The sequence below is a fragment of the Chiroxiphia lanceolata genome, chromosome 1 (assembly GCF_009829145.1).
Source record: "Chiroxiphia lanceolata isolate bChiLan1 chromosome 1, bChiLan1.pri, whole genome shotgun sequence".
Taxonomy (NCBI): Eukaryota; Metazoa; Chordata; class Aves; order Passeriformes; family Pipridae; genus Chiroxiphia; species Chiroxiphia lanceolata.
In genome coordinates this window covers 29,802,565-29,826,570 of record NC_045637.1, presented here as the reverse complement: position 1 = coordinate 29,826,570, position 24,006 = coordinate 29,802,565, and the positions used below count along the sequence as shown (strand labels likewise).

The following is a 24,006-nucleotide window of genomic DNA, read 5'->3' as shown; positions in this document are numbered from 1 at the left end:
AATATACTTAAATCTTGTACTTTATCTGTCTGAGTTGTTAAATGGAAATGCTAACATATGGTTTGAGTTGGCCTGGGTGACTTCCTGAGGTCCCTCCTGACCTAAATTTTCTGGTGATCCTATTTGCTTTGAGACATACAAGATGAATGAGAAGGGCACTCAGACATTACGGGGCTGATTAATGGGGGAAATCTCAGATAAGTATCGTAATATTTTGATGTTTTTAATGCATAGCTTTTTACTAGATTTTTATGGGGGAAAAATCTTGTCAAAATGCTCATGAACTCTGTGTTTTTCAGAAGTATCATCTATGAGATCCAGAGGAAAACAACAGTCATCCTGTTCTGGATGATATGCCAGAACCTGCTGGTTTATGTTGTTTTTTAGAAAGCCAACAAACCTAAAAACAACTAGACATTCATTTTGACTACAAATTTTTTAAGTGGCACTATAAAACCAAAAAGCCTTTCACTGAATATTATGTGCAAGTTAAACTCCCAGGCAGGTTAAGAAAAAAATCTTTGCAGACAGACTGATACCAACATGAAATCATGAACAAAAAAAAGAAGCAGCACTTGTCATCTTGCAATGCAGATTATCCAATTTATTGTCAGTTTTTCACCAATGATAAAAAAGATTCTGTTCAGCATTACTGCATATGCTTCTTTATTATATTAATGTTCAGCATTTCCTAGAGGAGTCATTCCCTTTCTCTTTCAAAGCAGTAACGTCTTTCCGAGAAGTTCAAGGTTCTAGACTCTGTATTTCTGAAGGGCCTTCACTTTAAATCACTAGCCAGTATTAAATTCTCAGTTTCTTCAGATTATTCTTCTCTCTTACTACTATTCCACTTAAATATGAGGAAGAAAAAAACCCAGATAAATATACCTCGAATTTCTTGCTGTGATATATGTCAGGCTCAGATTAAAGAACAACTATTTTTTTCAAAATAATTCACTATAAATTGAGTGTAATGCACAAATGCAAATGCTGAAGATACAAACATGTATGTGCATTTACAACAGATCCTCAAGGAATTAATTAAGAAATTAAAGGAATTAAAAAGCAACACCAAAATCCCCAAATCCCCCTTTTGCATAAATTTGATTTCCCTGCACTTGTCTTTCCTCACCACAGTTTTCTATGAACCCATTTCCTAGACCACATTATGACCCAGATGTATACCTTGCATGCTTGCGCTTGCAAGCATGACAGTAAAAATATTTTAAAAAATAAATTGCTAGCAGGTAAGATGTTTCTGTGTCTAATGTAGAAGATTACTTCTCAGGGTGATGCTGGGTCAACAACCTCTTCCTCTTAAGATACATCCTCTTCTGCAATTACCTCAGCTACAGCAGGTTCTAAAAGCAAAAACATTAAAAAAGAAATACAAAGTCCTACTCTGCCCATGCTCTCAGTTTCTGCTACTAATGTCTTTAGTTTTCTAGCAGATCTCTCAAATCTGCTAGGGGAGTTGTGAGTGACTTAGGACTGCCTGGGCACGAATACTAGTCTTAGCAGTTCGTAGTGCTATTTACGAAACTTGCATCTAATATCCCATCAAAAAAAAAAAAAAGACATGGAAAAAAGGGAAAAAAGCTTAAAAGAAAACACAGCAAAAAAAAACTCCAACTCTTCTTACCTTGCTGGAGGCACATCAATATTTGAAGAAACAACCTTGCGCTTCTGTTCCAGAAGACAAACAGAACGAGTGTTTTCCTTTTCATACTCATGAGCTCTATTTAGTTTTTTGGTCTCTGCTGTTTTTAAATCTTCCTCCTTTGTGGTAAACAGGAGAAACTGTTGGTCTGGCAGTTTTTGACTGATGTCACTTTTTACATCCTCCTGTTGAAATGCAGGGAAGGTCATTTCACGCTTGATGTTGGCTGCCTGAAAAATTGAAAGCAATTATTAAATTTTCCTCTAATTCTCCTAAAATGTAAGGGGGGGGGAACCCAATACCCACAGGTATTTATTTCTAATTAGTTCTCTGAATTAGTGAATACCATTTGTTTTGCCCTTCATAAATTCAGACACTGCCATTTATTTCTCAACAGTGCTGAAGACTACCCAGGAAAACAAGCAATTCTAGTCCATTTGATAAAGCAATCATTTACCTCTCAATGTTAAATGAAAAAGGTATTTGAATCAGTATTTGAATTAGAATGTTGGAAACCACATTATATACAACATATCTTTAATGTACACACATCCATGCTGCATAACTACGGAAAAGAAATTGTAGCTGCCCTCCTAAAATTCCAGAAAAAAGTCAGACTTTATCCACATAAAAGGCAACCAAGAAACTAAAGTGCTTCTCAGAGCCACATAATGGATTCTTTTGTAAATGAGGGTTTCTCAGGAGCAGAAAAATAATTTGCTATGATCCAACTCAGCTGTCAGAAGGCAAAGGGGAGCGAGTGATATCAGCAGGATCTCCATAACAAGCCTGTCCAGCAATGAGGAGCCATCTCTGCTTACCAGCACTTCCCAGATCTTCAGGTCTGCTGCTTCCCATAAGCAAAGACTACCTAAGCAAATAGGTATCTTAACAAATACACTACCTCTCTGGACTACAATGTGTTGGTGTTTATAAAGCAAACTATCGCAGGGTTGCACTGAAGAGCCTGGAAAGCCATCAGAACCAAGCCACTCCATCTTCCCAGCAACCAAAACAAAGCCCAGGATCTAGATTTTCCTCTGAAATGCCACTTCCTGGACAGCTACACTTCCCAGCTTCATGAAGGCAGGCCCATCTCGCAGACAATGTCTCTACCCAACTCAAACAGCCAAGCAAAATATGGCCCGGCATAATGGCCCACCTTGAACAAAGGCACTTCCACGCAGGTAGTGCCACATACGCTATCTCAGACAAATCCAGGCACCTTCTAGGACTGGTAAACCGGATTTTTAAATACTTGTAAATTATTGCTGATCTTTACAGTGGAGATATCCATGCTGTGTTGCCCTCAGATAGTAAGAGCATCAATAAACTGAAGTTCCTATGTCAACTCTTCCTCCTTATTCCTCCTTTTCATCATCCAAAAAAATTATTCAATGTCCCTATGTATATATTTATGCATAAAGATATATTCCTCCCTCCATAAATCTGTTTATAGATTTCAAACCCTGGCAGGTATAAAAATGGTGCAAACAATTTTAAGTTCACAGGAAAGACATTCTTGCCAAGGTAATTTCGTTTTGTTCGGTGAAGTATATTGAATCGCATAAATACTTAGGGCTGATGATTTAATTGCTTCTAGTGCTTCCACTGAAGGGCTTTTAGCAGTTTCTTCAAGAACAAAACAAGAATTGTTACTTTATGAATGTAAATAGTAGAAAGAATTAGTCACTTTACACTTCTTCACACACAAACAGATGACACATTACCAGGAAAATCTGTCTGAAGACAAAACAGTCAGCATGTGATCATGCAGAATTAGGAGAAGACACATAAATATGATATATTTAATTCTGATTTAATTTATTTTTTAAAAACTTCTTAGATTCACAATAAGCCCTTTTCTCAAAGTCTGAGAATCCTAACACATATGGAGATGCCTTCAACTTTCCTGAAAAGTGACTTAGAAGTGATGTCCTAATGTAAAAAAAAAAACCCTGAAAATATCCAAGTTCCAATATCCAACCCTATAAGTGTCTTCAATTTATAAAACTGTAGTGTTTTACTCAGTTTCAGCAAAAATACTGTGTCATACATTATTGAGTTTTCTTTACAGACCTAATAGTGAGGACAGAAGGTTGCAGGCTTAGACTACAGCTAAAGCCTAAAACATAAATAACAGAATGTTTGTACTGTGATACCAGATAATTTGTTCTTATATATCAAATGTATCCACATCCAGTTCAAAATACATTCAAACAACACCTTAGTTTTCCTATGTCAATGTGCCCTAATTAATAGTTGGCCCCATGCAGGCATATGGAATTCAAGAAAGACAAAAAACAAAGACGCAAATGCTGAAGTTGCAGAGCTGCTGCCAAGAAGTTTGGATTCTTGGGCTAAATGGTCAGAAACAGCAGAAGACCAAATCCATTGCTTAGACTAACTCCCTTTCCTTCAGTTCTCAACAGATGTTTGGAAATATCAGCCTCTTTCTGAACTTTCCCTTGAGAGCGACTGCATATAAAGAATCTTTTCTGCTTTAGAAGCAGATGATCATGAGAGAAAGCCAAGAGTTTCCCTTGGTGGGCACTCTCCAGCAGCTTTCTCCTGCTCCACAGGCAGTTTTTCTATTTTAATTCATCTATGTCTATGGAAGCCATTTCCACTTGAGATACCTGCCTTGTCTGGAAGGGTATGGGAAGTCTTTTGCTAGAAATACAACCACCTACACAAGCAGCCATTGATGTGGGGAGTGCTGAGGGCCATAGTCACTTGAATGATCAGGCTCCTCACTTTCTGGTAAACACACTGATTAACGACCAGGACTTCTTTGATTTCAAGCTCTCACAGTTCCAAGATTAACACAGAAAATTTCCAATATATTTTTTCAGATAAACTGACTGTCCTGTCATATCTTATCAGTAAATTTTTTTTCCACAGATTGTTCATATTCTTTTAACCTCTTTGAGGCTTGTGGTGGCCCTTTAAGTCCACATTGTTTCAGCAAGAATTTTGTGGAAGGTCTAGCCCAACCAGACAGCCTGTCTTACAGACAGACAGATATTACCACTGTAACACCAGTTATGTAACACCAATTTATTTCAGTTTACTGCCAGTACTTCACATTCTCTCTCCTTTGCTGTTCTCGAACTTTATGACTGTGTTGTTCCTTAATGGTTTGGCTTTTCTTGTCATACCTCTGGAATTGCCACCTTATCGCCTCCAGTATCAATGGCTGATAAAAACTTAGGTCTTTTTCACACACTTGATGAATTATCACTCATACAAGCCACTTTATAATAGGCTGGTTTTCTATGCAATTCATTATGTATTTCCACCCTTAAGCCATCAGCAACCTTCAGTTTATTTCCAACTGAGTCCTTTGCAACCTGGCCTGGGGCAACCAACATCACTTGGAAGTTCAGTCACAGAAACAGGAGTTATAAACCACCAGCAAATTTTAAAAACTAGTTTTATTTCTTTCTGCAGTTACCCTCACCTGCCTTTGACAACTTCCACCACTACTGGGCAAGAGAAACTTTAGTTATGCCACCACTTGGAAGCGACAGCTCAGTATTACCTGTGCCTTCTGCGCTGAAGCTCATGCATGGGGCAGTGCCAGAGCTGGGGTCTGATGTGGCTTTACTCCTTCTGTAATCATTGTGCAAAAAGTGAAAGCCACTTCTTGCTTTGGTTTCTAAGTAAAAACTTTATTACAAAAGCCTTTCAATTTCTGTTTTGAAGTTGTCAAGACAATGGTATATATTTAGATTGAGGGTTTTATTTTTAAGCTACAGTTCTTGCTTGCTTCGTCATTATTAAATCGCAAAATTTAATACTCTATGTGACAGCTAAATGATTACCACAGTTAATATTTTCAGAAGTATATTAATAATTTTTCATTGCAAAAACCATTTTTAACTGACAATAGAAATTTTATTTGGTGGTATCTTGTCATAACCAAATTGTTAGTACTGAACTCCACATGCCCCAATCAGGACCATGAATTGCAATGTAACTCCTGCCCTAAATGAGCATGATTGACACTGATACAAATTCTGAGGAATTTAAAGAAATTTTTCTTTATTCCTTACAAAGGATGTACAGGCTGCAATTTTTCAGTAGTTTAGGCCCTAACTTATCTGCAGTCAATTTTTGCTAGGCCCAAAAGCACATCCTGAGAAGATGCTGATGTTGCAGTCAAACTTCAGTCTTCTCCAATTTCACTTAAATTTCAGCTTGGATTTTGCCCTGAACAGCAAAAAAAAATATTGATCAGACAACTCAGCCACTGTACTGCCTATTCAAAGGATCAGCAAACACTACAATAAGTAGACCTATCACATTTATATGCAAACACAGAGACCTAGATTTGACAGACTATGTATGTCATTCCTCGAGTACAACCTGACCGGACTTTATCATCTTCCCTTGTTATGGTGCATTGCTGCTTAAAAACTGAAGTAGGTTATTTTCAAACAGTTCTCTAGCCTTTAACAGGCATTAAGATGTCTGTGTTTCTTATACAATGGAAAGTATTAAACTCCCAAGAATATTAGCATTATTTGCCTCTATGTGACCCAAGTATATAGCAATATGTCTTCAAATGGGAAAACTGAATCCCACCTATGTTCTTTCCTTTTTTTGGTGTACTACCTGTGTATTCAGGTGGGCACACCAGGAGCAGAAACCTAATTTTTAAAAGACTTTGTAATGGTTTACACAGATAAAGTGTAATACAAAAAACTACTGAAAGAATTACCACACCACTTACCATGCCTACTTTGCTGACTGTTTTGCAAACAAGTCAAGGGCTGATTTCCCAGTGAGGAGTCAGCAGTGGGAACTGGATGTGATGGAAGTGCACAGGCAGAAAGCAGCTGCCCAGTGCAAAGCACTGCTCCCCGAGCAGCACTGCCTCCCACCCTGGGACTCGATGCAGCCCCTTCCATGAAGCTACGTCAGTTTACACCAGTTGAAGAACATGTGATTGCATCTGCCTGCCACGAAACAGGCCAGTAAACACAGGCTCAGCAGAGAGAGGCTGGCACCATGCTGTCAGGCAGCAGGACAGCAGTGAGAGCCCAGCAGGCTCCCTTAATCTTCTGGAGGAATACTGCCTAACTCTGGTTTCTCCTCACTCTGTCTACAGGGATTCTGGAAGGACTTAAATGTCTGAGAAAGTCCCCTCCATACATAGTTTGAATCCTAGAGACACAGGCAAATTAAATAATTTTGCAACTGAGGCCTACAGATAAAAAAGCTCATTTTACAACAATAGTAATACAAGTACCTCTAAAAACCAATAGCACTATTTTATGAGGGTGAGGGAAGCATCTGTACAAAAGCTGACTGCATCCAAAACTCCTTATAAAAAAACCCATGCTAGTGGGAATACATTTGGGGAAACTATCTTAAAAAAACCCCACCTTATCTTAATAATCCTGATGCCATTGCCAGGTTTCCATTTCTCTATAAACTTCCTTTTTTCCCTCAACCCATAAAGCTGTATTTCCTTTACTTCAACTACAGATCACTGTAACTAGACTTAACCTCAGTGTCACTTCATTCCAAAAACAACAAGATGCCTCACAAGCCACACTGGCTGCTTTCCAGACTGGGGGAGGCAGGAAAGGGGGGAGGGGGGAGCATGCTAATTAAAAAACACATATCAAAAAAAACCCCAACACCCCAACAGCAATCACTCAACACACTGCTCCAATTTTGGATATTTGCATTGTCAACAGATAAATAATTTTAACTTAATTGTGAGTCCTAGGCCTATGCACAATATTAACACTACATAGGTGTTAAAGTTTAGGATGAGGATTTTTGATTTCCATCTGATTTACTCTGTACTCAGTTGGCCTAATTCCATCAAAAAACTATTTTGATTAAACACCAGTTAAAAAAACACCAATAGCTACAAGATGTTTTAGCGCCAGCCAACCTGCTGTATAACTGCTGTTTTTTATAAACAGTTTTTCCATTCTGGCTTTCTGACCATCTCTTTCCATTTTCTGAAATAGATATAAGCATCCTAAGTGTTAGGGACTGCCAATAACACTCCCAACTGGTAAGAAAACAAAAGGCTGAGGATTTTTTTTTTTTTAACGTGGCTTTAGCAACATTTTTGATCCACTGCAGAACAAACATGCAGCTCAATGGGGGAAGTGAAAGAAGGAATCAATATATATCAGCTAGTCTGTTAATGGGAAACAATAATGAAATGAGTGTATGTAACATGACATACATTTGTTCAGCAAAAACAAGAGCTCAATAACAGCAAGACCCTTTTCAGGCCAGCCTGAACAGCCAGGCTATGTTCTAGGGACAAGGATAAGCCACTTTTCTCAAAAAGAAAGAAATCAGGAGTAAAGTTCACAGCCAAACACAACAAGCAGAAATGAGGAACACCAAACTTGCTACCAAAATTAAATGCAAATAAAAAATATTTAAATTAAATCCCTTGAAGGACAAAGGTTGATTCACTCATACTACTTTGTACAGTATTTCCAGTTTAAGTTCCAGTAACAGAATTCTTTATGTAAAAAGGCTCTAATTTTTGACATTTTAAAACAGTGTCCTCACTGGACGGAAAGAATGCATTGAATTTCCATTTTGCTAGAAATCTCCATTCATACTGGAACACAAAGAGATAAGACAGATTCCCGTAATGATGCTTGGAAATAATCTGCCCTGAATTTCAATGTATTATTACATTCTCGAGTATACTTTGCATTTAATTACTCGCTTCACCAGTGGTTGCTCATTACACATAAACCACATCAATCTAATCACTCTAAGCATTTGTAAATTGCTGGTCTCTAACAATATAGAAGATCATGCATTTTAAGGTCACTATAAGTGTTCTTTACAATATACAGTACACATTGATGCACAGTAATGTACTATTCATTTCAACCAGGCTAGGACAAAGTCCATATCTTCACCATTTAACTGAATACAGCAAACCACCCATAGAACATATTTTCTAGATATTAAAATACAAATCTAAGCATTTTAAGTTGCCTGGATTCACAACACAGTGTTAGGTAGCAAGAACTGGAGTCAGCAAGAAGTTTCTACCCTCCCATCAGCATCATGTGTATGTCAGCACTCACGTGGCCAAATCTAACTCATCTTCGAAAATTGCGTAACCCAGCACCAGTCTAAGGTATTTCTGAGTTACAGAGCATCTAGAGCATCTATCCAGATGAATGATAGAAACTTTCACTCCCACATTTGAAATCCAGTACTCATGCAGGTACCTGTTGTACCCCAAATAAAACAAGGACCAATCTTGTGACATCTGAAATTCTGCACTAACTGGTACAACAAGCATAAATCTTATTAAAACTGGACAGAAAGGTCTTAATAAGATTACAGGGGGAGATGGTAAGGAACACTGTGAATCCATGGTCCTTCCCATACACCATTTTCAGGTCTAAACAAAAATTACTCAGAGATATTTTAGAAGCCTTTTTCTCTCCACTACATAAACGAAGGGATGAAGATGTGAAAGTACGGCAGCTTCCTTTCCCATCCCATACGCAGGCATAGCAAGTTCATCACAGAAAAGTATATGACGTAACTTCTAAGATCATCAGACACCAATCAGTAACAATTAACAAATTTTAATACTAATTATTGAATGTGTGTATCTTCAAATTTTGCTTGCAATGTTTAAGTCTCAAAGAAATAACTCTGTTCTGTATTCTGGATATGCTGCACATGCAAGGGGATGACTTGTGGTCACCGCTCTGCAAATCCGGCCACCTCGGTTGGACTGGATGTTGGCCCCCAGGCTTGGCATCTCTGGCAGGATCTCAGCACAGGTATTTCAGCCCTGTTTTCCTTTTCTTAAATAAAACAAGTGCCTTGGAAACACATTGACTCTAAACATATAAAAATTAAGATGCTACCTTGGAAAGCCTTAAACAGAAGGAAAGCGAAGGATCACAGTTGCAAAAAACAGGTTCATTTTTATTTAGCAATGCTGTTGCTGCACTTCAATATTTGCTAAGCATGCTCACCATTGAGGGCTTGGTACTCCACCACGCTAAAAAGGACTTGTGAGCCAGGAATGGGCAGCCATAATTGCCTTCCCAATTACTGGTTTCACAAAAAAGTGAATTTAAAATGAACTAAACCAATTATCACGTATTTTTTCTCACAGGGACCTACGTGCCTGGCCATGCAAGCAGAAAGGAAGGGTGCCTCCCAGGCAGCAGGTTTCCCTCACCTCTCCAGTAGCAAAAGCAACACGAGCAATGCCCAGTGCCACTAGAGCAAACTATGGGCACACACAGGAAAGGAGAGAGCCTGGAAACGTCTGCCCTGGGCTGGCCAAAGAGCACAGAAGGAGAAAAGAGAAGGATACACCTGGGTCTTGCTGGTCACTTCTGGGAAAGTTTAAAAAAACCTAGAACTGGAGACTAAACTAAGCATGCTAATTTGGGACAGCAGGGAAGTTCAACTGAACTTTTTTGTTCTTATTTCTATTGTATTACTAGTTGTAATTACAAACTGCAATTAATGAGCAACATCAAACCAGGTGTTCTTACTGCACTGGCTGAAGCTCTGAAACCTCACGTATTTTCTACTGTATGCCTGTGAACATCTATTTTCTATGAAATGATGATTTTTCCTACTTGTAAGAGATGCAAAGAGGGTTCAAAAACCCATTAGTGAAGTACCTACTGTCTCTGCTGCCCCTAATTTTTGTTCTGTCTAGATTAGGAAATTGTACACAACAGCTTATATAGCTTAATACAGCCTTGTATATGGCCTGTCTTATGAATAGATATATCAATATGGCCTTTACTTCTGGATTTTCATGTGGAAATAAAGTATCTTTAAACTATTTAAAGACCACTGCTGAAGACATACAAGAAACTCCACTTGTTTCTCTTTACATTTGCTGGTGATCTGGGATCAGTAAGGATGGCAGCAGCTCAAAGAAATACTATCACTTCTATAATCTCACTCAGGATCAGGCAAGTAGAGCTCACAAAAATCAGATTATAGAAGAGGCAGTAGGGAATTCCCCATACTTAGCAGAAGGCTTTGGAAATGCTGCCTCACTGCTTCTCAGTAAAAAAACCTTCACTGGATCATCTGCACTTGAAAACCCTCCTCCTGTCTGGATAGAGACATGTAGCAGGATATCTCTAGCGAAAATAAAACCAGACTGCCTTTATTTTCAAGATCTCTTGCAAATAAAATACACAGGTGTGGTATTTCTGAGGTCAGAAGTTATTGTCTGACTTTGGAAGCAGCCATCTGAGACGAGAAGCTGCTGATTTTAGATCACTTAAAAGGGTATGGAAATGTAATCCATTTGCCTTAACATCCTGGGAATAAAGAGATTTTGCTCTTTTTTATTTGTTTGTTTAAATTACGGGATTTCAGAGAAATTAAACCAAGGTAGTTCACAGATGTATCCAACTGTTGTAACTTCTGAATGAAACAGGCAGTGTGAATGAAAGTTTCAAGGGCCAGGGCTGATCCTGATGCTGAAAGCCTGAAGGAGAGAGATATTACAAGATCAGAATTAAGCCCATGTCCTTATCTCCTCTATCGGATCTTGAGCCTAGAAGTAGAAAGCAGAATCCTTCAGAGGAGGTGAATAAGCAAGAAGCACCGCCTTCAGCTAAAAGATTCTCCCAAATCTATGTTCAACTTTAGACAAAAAAAAATGTAGCAGTTTTCCTGTTCAGAGCAGGAGAGGTGCCAAAAAAAGGAGGTTATTTTTGGGTCTGACTATGCAGAGAAATAGTATCACAGAGTTACAGCCCATTATCCCTGGAAGAAACAGAACAGCACTAGTAAAAACATGCAGAGGCCCAACGGGATCTTTTCTTCTTAACCACTCCAGAAACCAGCCCTCTTTCAAACCACCACAGGGATGCAATGATACCTCATGGAAGAAGAGCCTTCACTAAGAACCTGAAGGACCACCAAGCCCAAAGTTAAGCACAGTTCAACTGTCATGCAGTTTGTTTTCTAAAGGATGACGGCTCGCTCCATTTCTAACCTTCTCTTTCCTCCCTATGCATGTCCTAGCTGTGATATCCCACCTTTTCCTCTGCACTATCCAAATGCTTGACAAGCCCTTCCCTGATCCACCTTAAGTGATAGATGTTACAGAATCCACAGTTGCTCTGCTGCACGTTTCCCACTGTTTCAGTGCCCTCAAAAGCACACAACTAATTCTGGCACAAACACAAGGTTGCAAGTGAGTGGCTGGGGGCTGGAGAAAGGACAGAAAGACAGAGAGAAGAATACCCTTTTTGGAACTGATGAAACATCAAATCCGAAAACACTGTGTGTTTATCCAGTGCCCAGGCACAAAGCACTCTGTGCTGCTCAGGCTGCTGCTCCAGTAGCTGGACCTACCAGAATGGAAAGAGAAACACCTTCAAGACCAACCACTTCTCTCCTGCTCTGCAGAAGTAGGGACAATCATCTGAAATAATGGTGGCCACACATGTCGAAGCAAAATGTCAACATAAATCCTTAGCAAACACCAGCTCACCCTTATTCATTTCTCTGCTTTCTCCATATAGCTCTAAGCCAGATAAGGACTGCTTTCCACGGACTTAGGAACCACCACAGACCTGGACCTAAGAGCAGCAAGAACTGCATCACAGTGCTCTCTTTGAAGTATTTTAAAGTAGAAAAAAATGGGGTTTTTTTCCCCCTCTGGTAGTACTCAAACTTGCCATAATTATATTAAAGAAAGGAACTTGTTGAGAAATATGAGGTAAAAAGCATTTTTGACTCAAAAGGCATTTTTTTCTGCCATTTCAAAGGGATATCATAGAATCATAGAATCAGACGAGTTGGAAAGGACCTCTGAGACCATCAAGTCCAACCCTTGATCCACTACCACCACAGTTGCTAGACCATGGCACTAAGTGCCACGTCCAGCCTCATCTTAAAAACCTCCAGGGATGGAGAATCCACTACTTCCCTGGGTAGCCCATTCCAATGGCTGATTACCCTCTCTGTAAAGAATTTCTTCCTAATATCTAACCTAAACCTCCCCTGGCACAGCTTAAGACCATGCCCTCTTGTCCTACTGCTAATTGCCTGGGAGAAGAGACCAAACCCACCTGCCTACAACCTCCTCTCAGGTAGTTGTAGAGAGTGATGAGGTCTTCCCTGAGCCTTCTCTTCTCAAGGCTAAACAACCCCAGCTCCCTCAGCCTCTCCTCATAGGACTTGTGTTCCAGTCCCTTCACCAGCCTCGTTGCCCTTCTCTGCACCTGCTCCAGCACCTCAACATCTTTCCTGAACTGAGGGACCCAGAACTGGACACAGTACTCCAAGTGAGGCCTCACCACTGCTGAGTACAGGGGAAGAATCACTTCCTTGGTCCTGCTGGCCACACTGTCCCTGATACAGGCCAGGATGCCATTGGCCTTCTTGGCCACCTGGGTACACTGCTGGCTCAAGTTCAGCCTCCTGTCAATCAGCACTCCCAGGTCCCTTTCTGCCTGGCTGCTCTCCAGCCACTCTGTCCCCAGCCTGTAGTGCTGCAGGGGGTTGTTGTGGCCAAAGTGCAGGACCCGGCACTTGGCCTTATTGTACCTCATCCCGTTGGAATCAGCCCAACTCTCCAGCCTATCCAGGTCCCCCTGCAGAGCCCTCCTGCCTTCCAGCAGGTCGACACTCCCTCCCAACTTGGTGTCGTCTGCGAATTTGCTAATGATGGACTCAATCCCCTCATCTAAATCATCGATAAAGATATTAAACAGAACTGGGCCCAACACTGATCCCTGGGGGACACCACTGGTGACCGGCCGCCAGCTGGATGCAGCCCCGTTCACCAGCACTCTCTGGGCCCGGCCCTCCAGCCAGTTCCTAACCCAGCACAGAGTGCCCCTGTCCAAGCCATGGGCTGCCAGTTTTTTCAGGAGTACATTATGGGAGACAGTGTCAAAGGCTTTGCTGAAGTCCAGATAGACCACATCCACAGCCTTCCCCTCATCCACCAGGCGGGTCACCTGATCATAGAAGGAGATCAGATTGGTCAGACAGGACCTGCCCTTCCTAAACCCATGCTGGCTGGGTCTGATCCCTTGTCCATCCTGTAGGTGCTGTGTGATTGCACCCAGGATGATCTGCTCCATAACCCTGCCAGGCACTGAGGTCAGACTGACAGGCCTGTAGTTTCCTGGGTCCTCCTTCTGGCCCTTTTTGTGGATTGGTGTGACATTTGCCAACTTCCAATCATCTGGGACCTCCCCAGTGAGCCAGGACTGTTGGTAAATGATGGAGAGTGGCTTGGTGAGCTCTTCCGCCAGCTCCCTCATCACCCTTGGGTGGATCCCATCTGGTCCCATAGACTTGTGAGGATCCAAGTGGCTCAGCAGGTCGCTGATTGTTTCCTCCTTGATTACGGGGGGACTATTCAGCTTCATATTCCTATCTACATGTTCCAGAAGCCAGTTGTCCTCAGAGAGACCTGTCCTACCGTTGAAGACTGAGGTAAAGAAGGTGTTAAATACCTTAGCCTTTTCCTCATCTTTAATAACTATGTTCCTCCCCATGTCCACTAAAGAATGGAGGTTTTCCTTGTCCCTCTTTTTGCTACTGATGTATCTATAGAAAGACTTTTTATTTTCCTTAACAGAAGTGGCAAGATTGAGTTCAAATCTTGCCTTTGTCTCTCTGATTTTCTTTCTACATGACCTAACTAAATTCCTGAACTCTTTCTGAGTAGCCAGTCCTTTTTTCCATAATCGGTAGGCTCTCTTTTTCATCCTAATTTCCCTCAAGATCTCCCTGTTCAGCCAGGCTGGCTGTCTTCCCTGCCGGCTTGCCTTTTGGCGGACTGCGACAGCCTGCTCTTGTGCATTTAAGACTTCCTTCTTGAAGTATGTCCATCCCTCCTGGACCCCTTTGTTTTCAAGGGCTGTTTCCCACGGTACCCTCTGAACCAGTCCCTTGAACAGGCTGAAATCTGCCCTCCAGAAGTCCAGTGTAGTTTTATTGATGGTCCTTCTTGCATCCCTGAGTATTGAGAATTCTATTATTTCATGGTCACTGTGTCCCAGACAGCCTCCGACCACCACATCTCCCACCAGCCCCTCTCTGTTTGTGAACAGCAGGTCTAGCAGGGCCCCATCCCTGGTAGGCTCATTTACCAGCTGGAGCAGGAAATTGTCTTCTATAGACTCTAGGAATCTCCTAGACTGCCTCTTCTCTGCCATGTGGAGTTCCCAGCAGACATCCGGCAGGTTAAAGTCACCCACAAGAACGAGGGCTGGCGATTTGGAGACATCTGCCAGCTGCTTGTAGAAAAATTCATCATCCTCATCATCCTGGTTGGGTGGTCTGTAACAGACTCCCACCAGGATGTCAGCCTTGTTGGCCTTCCCCCTGATTTTGATCCACAGGCACTCAACCTCATTGTTACTGACTTCAAGTTCTAAAGAGTCAAGAGACTCTCTAACATACAGAGCCACTCCTCCACCTCTCCTACCTTGCCTGTCCCTTCTGAAGAGCTTGTAGTCATCCATGGCGGCACTCCAGTCATGTGAGTCATCCCACCATGTTTTTGTGATGGCAACTACATCACAGCTTTCCTGCTGCACGATGGCTTCCAGCTTCCATGCATACATAAGAGATCACGTTGGCTCAAATGTTTAGCTCGCCAACTTTACGAAGTCCAGTTTATAGAAGGTGACTGCACAACTTGCTCTCTATGTCAATATGAGGTAGGCATCAGCCACTTTATCTGCTGAAGTAACCACCCAGTCTTACGACCGCTTGTCATAACAGCACTGGCCATCTGAAGTTCAAATAACCTTTTATCCAACATGTTACAAAAATACATTAAAGATGGTAAAACAATCAGCTACAGAAATTCACACTTCAGTATCTAATCATGGAGACGTTTTACCTTCCCTCTGATTCTGTGTTGAGTGACCATAACAGTCTTCTATAGTTTGAAGCAACACTTAAGAATCATTAGGATTGCTGTGGAAAGGTTTTAGGAGACTAATAGATTCACACTTGTGGTTAAGTAATTGGGCTGAAATCCTAAATCTGCTTAAATTAGCCGGACTTTTCCATCAACTTCAGCTGGGTCAGGATTTTATGGAAATCGGATTCTTTATGTCTTGCAAAAACACAAATAAAAAGATCTGTGCTTTTATCCAAGGTTCAAGCAACAGAAGTTGTTCAGTTTCCTGTCTTCATTAGTTTTGTTGTCAAACAACAAATACCACCCACACATGTACTTTTTAATACAATGAGACAAATGTCACTGCAATCATCATTTGTGATTGGAAAGTTTGGCAAGGTGCCAGAGCACTGAAAGTGATCCCATCACAGATTGTTCAGCAATTGCTACGTGCTCTGTTCCACAACATGCTACAGTGAAAAACATGAACACAAGTTTGTGAAATTGAAGCTGATCACAGAGCCAATGAACGCTCTTTTCATTCACCTTGTATTCAATTTTCATTCAATTTTTGTAAATAAACAAAAACACTTACTAAGAGTTTCCCTTTTAGCCTGCTGTCCTTCAGTAGTCTTTGGGCTGGCCTTAAGCTGCAGGAATAGTCAGGCTGCTCACTATTTTTAGAAATAAGCAATTCAATAAATCACTTGAAAGTATTATAAAGCCAGTGGCCACTCTTATTCTGAGGGGAAAAAATATAAAAGCATCATTGTTCAATCCACAGCAGTATTTACAGAGCAGACACCAGCAAGGACCAGCCTGCTCGTTGCTGCCCAAGCAGCAAAGCTCTCATCTTGGAGACACTGATTTATCCCACAGTTTAAGAAGATCTCTGATGCTCTCATAACACTGGAATTTATAATCTAGCAGCTGGGAAAACACACAGTAGGACTCGAGGGTTCAAAGCCGATATACAGGATTGAGGCATCTCTGTAACTTTGGATCTGAAGAAAGATCCAAGAGCACAGGATCAAGAAACGCACAGATGGTCTCTGCATCCACACTTGTCACGGGACACATTACAAATGTTAATTACCAGCCCATGAAAAGCACTTTCTCAATACTTAATTTTCAGATGAAAAAAATGTCACTTCTATCTTCAAGGAAGATCCAAGAAACTACAGGATGGTCAGCTTCACCTTGATCCCTGGGAAGGGATCACAAACCAGGAAGGAGTGGCTCATACACCAGACAGTCATGCTGCCACCCAGAGAGATCTCAACAGGTCAGAGAAATGCGCCAACAGGAACCTCAAGGAAGCCGACAGGAACCTCAGCCAGGGAAAATGTTAAGTCCTGGACATGGAGAGGAATAACTTCAGGCACCAGTGCATGCTGGTTGGAAGTCACTCAGTTGGAAAACAGTTTTGCAGAAGAGGCCTTGGGTTCCTGGTGGACACTAGGTTGAATATGAACCAGCAATGAGCCCTTGTGGCAATAAAACCTGAACAGTGTCCTGGGCTGTGTCAGAAAAAGTACTGACAGCAAGTGGAGGAAAGTGCCCCTCTGCCAGGCACTGGAGAGGCCACACATAGAATGACAGGTTCAGTTCTGGGATACCAAATACAGGAGAGACATGGACATACTGAACAAAGTGCAGCAAAAGGCCACCAGGATGATTTCAACCTGGAGAAGGCTTCCAGGAGACTTCACTGAGGCCTTCCAGTGCCTTAAGGGGGCTTATAAAAAGGAGGGAGAGGGACTTTTCACATGGACAGACAGTGACAAGACAAGGGGCAATAGTTTTAAACTGGAAAGAGGGCAAGTTTAGATCAGATGTTAGAAAGAAATTCTTTACTCAGAGAGTGGTAAAGCACTGGAACAGGCTGCCCAGAGAAGTGGTGGATGCCTCTTTCCTGGAAATGTTCAAGGCCAGGTTAGGTGGGGCTTTGAGCAACCTAGTCTAGTGAGTGGCAGCCCTGCCCATGGCTAGAGGCTTGAATCTAGATGATATTTAAGGTCCTTTCCATTCCAAACCATTCTATAATTCTGTGATTAAGGGACTGGAGTATCTCTCCTACGAGGAAAGGCTCAGGGAGGTGGGACTGTTCAGCCTGGAGAAGGGAGGGCTTAGGGGGATCTTGTAAATGTCTGTAATAAATGCCTGAATGGAGGGTACAAAGAGCCAGGCTCTTCTCAGTGGAGCCCAGTTCCAGAACCAGAGGCAACGGGCACACACGGGAGGTTCCCTCTGAATATCAGGGAACATTTTTTCATTGTGAGGGCAACCAAGCACTGGTACAGGTTGCCCGGAGAGGCCATGAAGTCTCCCTCCTTGGAGATACTAAAAACACATCCAGACATGGTCCTGGGCAGGCAGCTCCAGGGGACCCTACTTGAGCCACAGGGAGATCAGATGATCTCCAAAGGTCCCTTCCCACCTTAAACATTCTGTGATGAAGAGAGAGTAGCACATCTCTATCCATTGGTATGTACTGCATACCTGAAGGCTGCCAACTGATAATTCTCAACTGGACTCATTCTAGACTGAAAAGAATATAACAAATAAGGATCAAAACTGTTAGTGGATTCACCTTTATTCTTGCATAGTTACAGTTTTCTAATACAATTCCTTTTAAGGGTAAAGTGGTTATGTTTGGTCTGTGTCCAAACAACAACAAAAATTACATAAAAAGTCCTCAGCAAATTACTCCCATTCATTCTTTATTATGGGAGAGTGGAATACCATCCTACAATCTCACCACTCCCAGCTCTCCCTTCATTAATCCATACTATGCATAAACTTTATAAATTTTTCATAAGGAAGAAAAAAATTCCCAAATCTAGAATGCATCTTCGACACCAACTCCACTAAGCAGGTTTTACACCTAAGAACTGTAAGAAACGAAATTACAGTCGAAATTTAAAAATTAAGTAAGTTTATCTACTTAAAAAATTATGGCTAAGCAGCTGGTGTTTATCTGACTCGTCTCACTCTTTAGTTGTTCCTCACAGTCCATCAGTATCCATTCATATCTCGTGTTACTCTTCTACTTTGTAGAAGAGGGTAGAGCAGGATCATGTTTGTTCTGAGTTTGTACACAGCCTAACCTAACAGGATCCTGCTCCAAGATCAAAACGTGAGTTCCAGTGTTCTAATAACTGGCAGTATTCATAAAAATAACATTATCATTATTTGTCTGAGAGAGAACATTTGATTTTACTCTTAGGTTAGTGTGCAAGTTCCTATTGTGTCTTATGAGGAATCTCCTCCACTAAGCAAATCTGGTATTCTGCAAACTGCTTGTTAGAATACATTTGCACACACATATGAAAGGTAAATTCAACAGCACTTTGTTAATCAAGTAAAAAACCTTACTTTGTTTTGTCCACTATGAGCCTATAGTCCATTCAAACAGCAAAGCTGAAAGTCTCATTTAAAGGACAGCAATGAATTCACACCTGGCTTTAGAAAGAATGCAGAGAAAAGGGGCAAGGAGCACAAAGGAAATTCAACCCAGCTGAACAACACACATAAGTAACAGGCAACTGATTTCTTCCACACAAACTCTGAAGAATCTTCTTCATGCCATGTACCACACAGATGTCTCTATCTTTAAAACAAACAAAAAAAAAAGAGGGCAAATAAATCAACCCAAAACATAACAAACCACAAAAATCATATCCAAAAGCACACTTTTTTATGGACTAAACTCCTATCAACATCTGCCACCCTTACTCTGAACCCTCTGGCATAGACTTGTAAGTGCTCTGTACTGTGTATCTGTCACAAATTTCACTTTGTGAGGTGGGTAAAACTGAGCCCAACGTGTGTGAAGTTAAAGTCTTCCTTACACAGCTTGGGCTTTCATATTCCTCCAGCATCACCACACAGCTCTCTGGGCCTTTAGTTTTCAGACTTTTCATCTAATCATTTCCTATGATTTTGGAAGCTACATACTCGTAAGAATAAATACATTTGTGGGAAATTGATCCTTCTAAACTACCAAGAGGTGCTCAAAAGCAAGCCAATAGGTAACTCCAACAGGTGAGAAACAGGAGCAGTGCCCACAGTCAGCTGGGTTAGGAATGTCCTCTGTCCATACTCTCTAAGCCTGGGGACAGAAACTGGGCTGGAAATAAAGTGGCAGCTCAACTAGGCTAAACAGAAGAAAACATTAATCTCTTCACTATTTATAACAGTACAGAAAATACTGCAACAATCTGGCATGTTATCACAAGCCCATGTTCACTACTACCCTAAATTCTCAATCATAGTGCTCTAGTGGTTTACAGGCAAATTAGCACAGCTCTGCTACTTGCAATGGGGCTTTCATCCAAGTACCTGATAAACTCAGCACTGCAGACTGGTGATGGACCCTACTTCAAAACTTCCTCTCCATATCAACAAAACCAGCAGTTTCCACAGGGTGCATCAGCCCCAGCATGGTACTAATGTGGCTGTCTGTGGCACCTGAACTAGGCTTCATACAAAAGATGAATTAAACAGGACTGCAAATTAATCCCATGATTCAAGACAAAGTACTGGTAATTACACTATTTTTTTCACCTAGTTTCAAATGGCTGGAAATCCAGATGCAGCCAAAGCAAGCACAAAAAGAGTTTCACATGCAAAATGAGTCTGTACAATCAGCACCTTGGTGTTATTTGTTTCTCTACACAGAATAATGAATTAGTTCTGACAAAGTAGGAAAACACAGCGCTTCCCAACAAGGCTTTACAGGCTCTCAAAGACTCTCTGGCTATTCTGCCATTACCCACCAGCCACACACAGCACACTCATGCCTCTTCCAGCATGTCAAATAGCACGAGTGAAAAAGCAACAAAAATGTTCTCCACTGTTCTCCACTTGGACATCTACATGGCTACAGCAATATAAAGAAACAAATTTTGTATATTCCCTATGACTATCAGTCTCTCTTACTCTCTTTTCTGCCATATCTGTTCTCTCCTTCCAAGGCTTCAGAAATTGGAGAAATAAGATCCATCTTTATAAAGTACTTCTTCCCCTCTTTCTATTCCCATGTTTAAGACTACCAGTGGTGCAGCCACACAGTGGACTTCTTTTTGAAGGAGACAATATGGCTCTAAGCCTTAATGGCACAACTACTTTTTTGATCTTGACTACTGGACCAAATTCTCACGCACCTTTTAACAATATTAATTCCATCACAGACCTATGATGCATTCATCCCTGTATCACAGCCAGTCCACAGAAGTGACTTCGCCAAGAGCCCCTGAAACCTCTAGCTTTAAAATGCCATTCCACCCAAGGGCACACACATCAAGTGCATGTGTGAATTACCTGTACCTGCACCGCACACCAGAACTCTGCATGATGCTTTTTAATTGCATTATCCAGATACCATATGCTGCAAAATCAGTACCCAGATCACTTTGCTTTCAAATCTGATAAAACTCTGAAGCTTTTCAGGACATCCTTTGTTCTGAAGACTACTGGTCACTGCAACAATTTACAACCTCTCTCAGCAGTGGACACCCCTTCAGTTTCTTTTGCTCCCAGTCCCCAGCTCAGAAGGCCAGGTCGGCGAGTCAAATGCTGCTGATCACACACCAATTCTCCACTTGGCAGGTATCTCATTTGACAAATCAGATTGTGCCACTCCTATTACCCTCCCACAGTCTGCAGTTGGACCTCTGCATTCATTTTATGCCTGCTTCTCTCAAGTTTAATCTGTTGCTTTAAAATTACTTGGAAGAACACTCAGATTAAGCTTTATATACCCCCACACTAACAATCCCTAAAGACATACACAGAAACCAAAGATAATTTCTTTACAATGTTAAATTGTAAGTTTTCTTAGTTTATAGTACTCGAAAGTATAAATAGAGAAAGCAGAAACCGAGCAGCTCATGACAGTTAGACAAACTCTTCCAAAGAGGGTAACTATGTGCACCTGGTTACCAAAAATGACTGGAGAGTTGGTTACGTACACTGAAAGTAGCCTAATAGGTATTACTCCACTCATCACATCTATGAGGTAGGTTTACTGTCCAAGAAAGTAAATACATGCAAGAACTATGTTGTTACGTGCACACACGCTCCTAAGTGTAAGGCAGAAATACCAGCTACCTTTAACTGTCCTACTACTCGAAAGTATGTTGAGGGCTCACAAAGAGAACAGTGCACTCTGATAGCCCACGTTATATGCAGATTATACCTATGTAATCCAGTTACTAATTCAGATTACTGTGCTCCACTTGAGAATTTAACTTTTTTTTTTATATTGGTTATACACAGGAAGTTCCTCTAAGCCTCCTCTTCCACTTAAAAGTTTCAGTACAAATGGGAGACGGATGGGATCAGAAACATTATGGTGCCCTTCATTCTAAGGCTACCAGTCAAGTGTCAAAAGGTTTTGTAGCAACCAAGCTGTCCCAGCCTGTCAGGCCTCAGCACCACAGATGGTTCAACTGAGGCACATCATAACCACAACTCATGGCCTTTGACAAACTCATCCTACATCAACGACCCAATGGCATTGCATTGATTCTGTCAGTACTGTAACACTCTTGCTCTGAAGTAATATGGAGATAACTTGTATTTCTGCTGCTACTTTCCTTCAGAGATTTTTTTAATGTGTTCTTTGTTTGGAATTTGTTTCCTTTTTTTCTTTCTTTTTACAACTGTGGGTACAGGGAAAACCCCAATGGTAATACGGCACTACTACTTCGCTAATCCTGAACTCTTGTTAAATAAGAATCGTTACCCAGATTAAAAAAAAAGTAAAAGTAATTCAAATGGATGCCCTTTAAACTTCCATTTTCCATAACCATTGCACACCTATCACACGAATCCTCTGCAGAACCACTCACAGACTTAATCTTACTACCCTGCTTATCCTAAGAGGAAAATAATTACAGAAAACTCTCCCTGATAAAATCATTAAGCCTAAGACTGCGGGATCTCAGCCGGTGGGTGTGTTCAGCAGGTTGTTCCCAAACGCACCGAATTCCGCGCAGTCCTCGCACGCTTCCATGGGATCTGAATCGGGCCTTTGTACAGTACCGCTCCATTCCCAAACTTTCCAGAGGTCGCCCACCCAGGTCTCCTTCCTCCCCACGGCCACCCCGGGCAGCCGCACGGCACGGCTCTCCAAAACACCTCTGCGCACACGACCGGGATGAACATCCTTCCCACCTCCGGCAGCCCCTCGCTTCACGCAGCCAAGTCTCCACTCCCGATGCTCAAACCTCTTCAGACACCGGTGGCGCCCCACGCTCCCCGCCCGCTTTTAGCCGCTTTTCGCCGCCCGCACTGGCCGCCCCCGGAGCCGGACAGCCGCTTCCCCTGGGACTTGTTGAGCGCCGGCCCGTCCGCCCCCGGCGCCCCCGCAGCCCCTAGCGCCCGCCCGCTTCCCAGCTCCGCTCCCGGCCGCAGCCCACCCCCACCGCTACCCGGCCTGGTCCGGGACGCCGGCCGGCCCGGCCCGCCCCACCCCGCCGGCCCAGCACCCGCGAGCGGGCCCCTCCACCGCTCCCGCCCTCCCGGGACGCACCTTGAGGCTGCCCCGGAGGAGGCCCTTGCCGTGGCCGGTCAGCGCCGAGGGGGCGCTCCCCAGGCCGCCCTCCTCCTCCTCCTCTTCTTCCTCCACCTCCACCACCACATCTTCGTCTTCGTCCTCCTCTTCCAGCGCCGCGGCAGAGCCCTCCCGCCGGGGCGGCCTCCAGGCGCTCTCGGGCTTGGGGGGCCGGACCGCGTCCACCTGCGCGGCCGCCGCGCTCAGCCGCCGGCTGCCCATGCTGGAGCGCTTGGCCAAGCGCCGCGCCTGCATGGTGCCTCCTCCCGGCCGACCCGGCCGCCTCCCGCCGCGCTCAGCCCCAGCCGCGGGCAGCGGCCCCGCCGAGCTGCCCAAGGGGCGGCGGCGGCGCTCACCGGGGGGCGGCGGTGGGTGTGTGCGGCGGGCGCGCCGCGGCCATCGGGGCCCGCGGGCGCGGCCAGGCGGGCCCGGAGCCGGCGCGGCCGCTCCGCCGCTCGCCCACCTGCTCCCGGCGCTCTCCTCCTCCTCCTTCCCCAGCGGCTGCCGCCCGGCCCGGCCCGGCCCGGCCCGGCTGTCGGGCGCGGCGCGGGGTCCGCTCCCGCTCGCCCTTCCTCGCCGCCGCCGGTCCCCAGCGTCAAAACCCGGACTGGATTCCCGCCGGCCGCGGCTCCGCCAGGCGCGGCGCGGGGCGGCGGGGCCGCGCTGCCTTCACCCGCAGGAGCGGGCGGGCTCCCCTGCGGGCGGCAGCGGCCCCCGACGCACACCCGCCCCGGACCCGGGCCACCCCACCGGGACACCGGGGCCCGGGCTGACCCTGCTGGCGACGGGTCTGTCTAAAAGGCAGGAGGGCCGGGAGTGCCCGACAGGACATAGAGGGGCTGGAGCGAGTACAGAGAAAAGCAACGAAGCTAGTGAAGGGTCTGAAACACAAGTCTTACGGGG

The 24,006-nt window shown here is 43.4% G+C and overlaps 1 protein-coding gene across 4 annotated transcripts in view; it reads right to left on the bottom strand.

Moving 5' to 3' along the window:
• The window catches only part of ZNF704 (zinc finger protein 704), a 131,381-nt gene extending 108,058 nt beyond the window's left edge, over positions 1-23,323 (bottom strand). For 2 of the 4 annotated variants that reach the window (XM_032676673.1, XM_032676683.1), the window contains exons 1-2: positions 23,083-23,323; positions 1,643-1,890 (exon numbers count right to left, since the gene is read on the bottom strand). In XM_032676673.1, coding sequence (XP_032532564.1) covers positions 1,643-1,869 — 227 coding nt within the window. In that variant the 5' untranslated portion in view covers positions 1,870-1,890; positions 23,083-23,323. The remainder of the gene's footprint in view (positions 1-1,642; positions 1,891-23,082) is intronic. The other 2 variants (XM_032676665.1, XM_032676656.1) reach the window with 2 other exon arrangements.
• Positions 23,324-24,006: the final 683 nt, after the last annotated feature.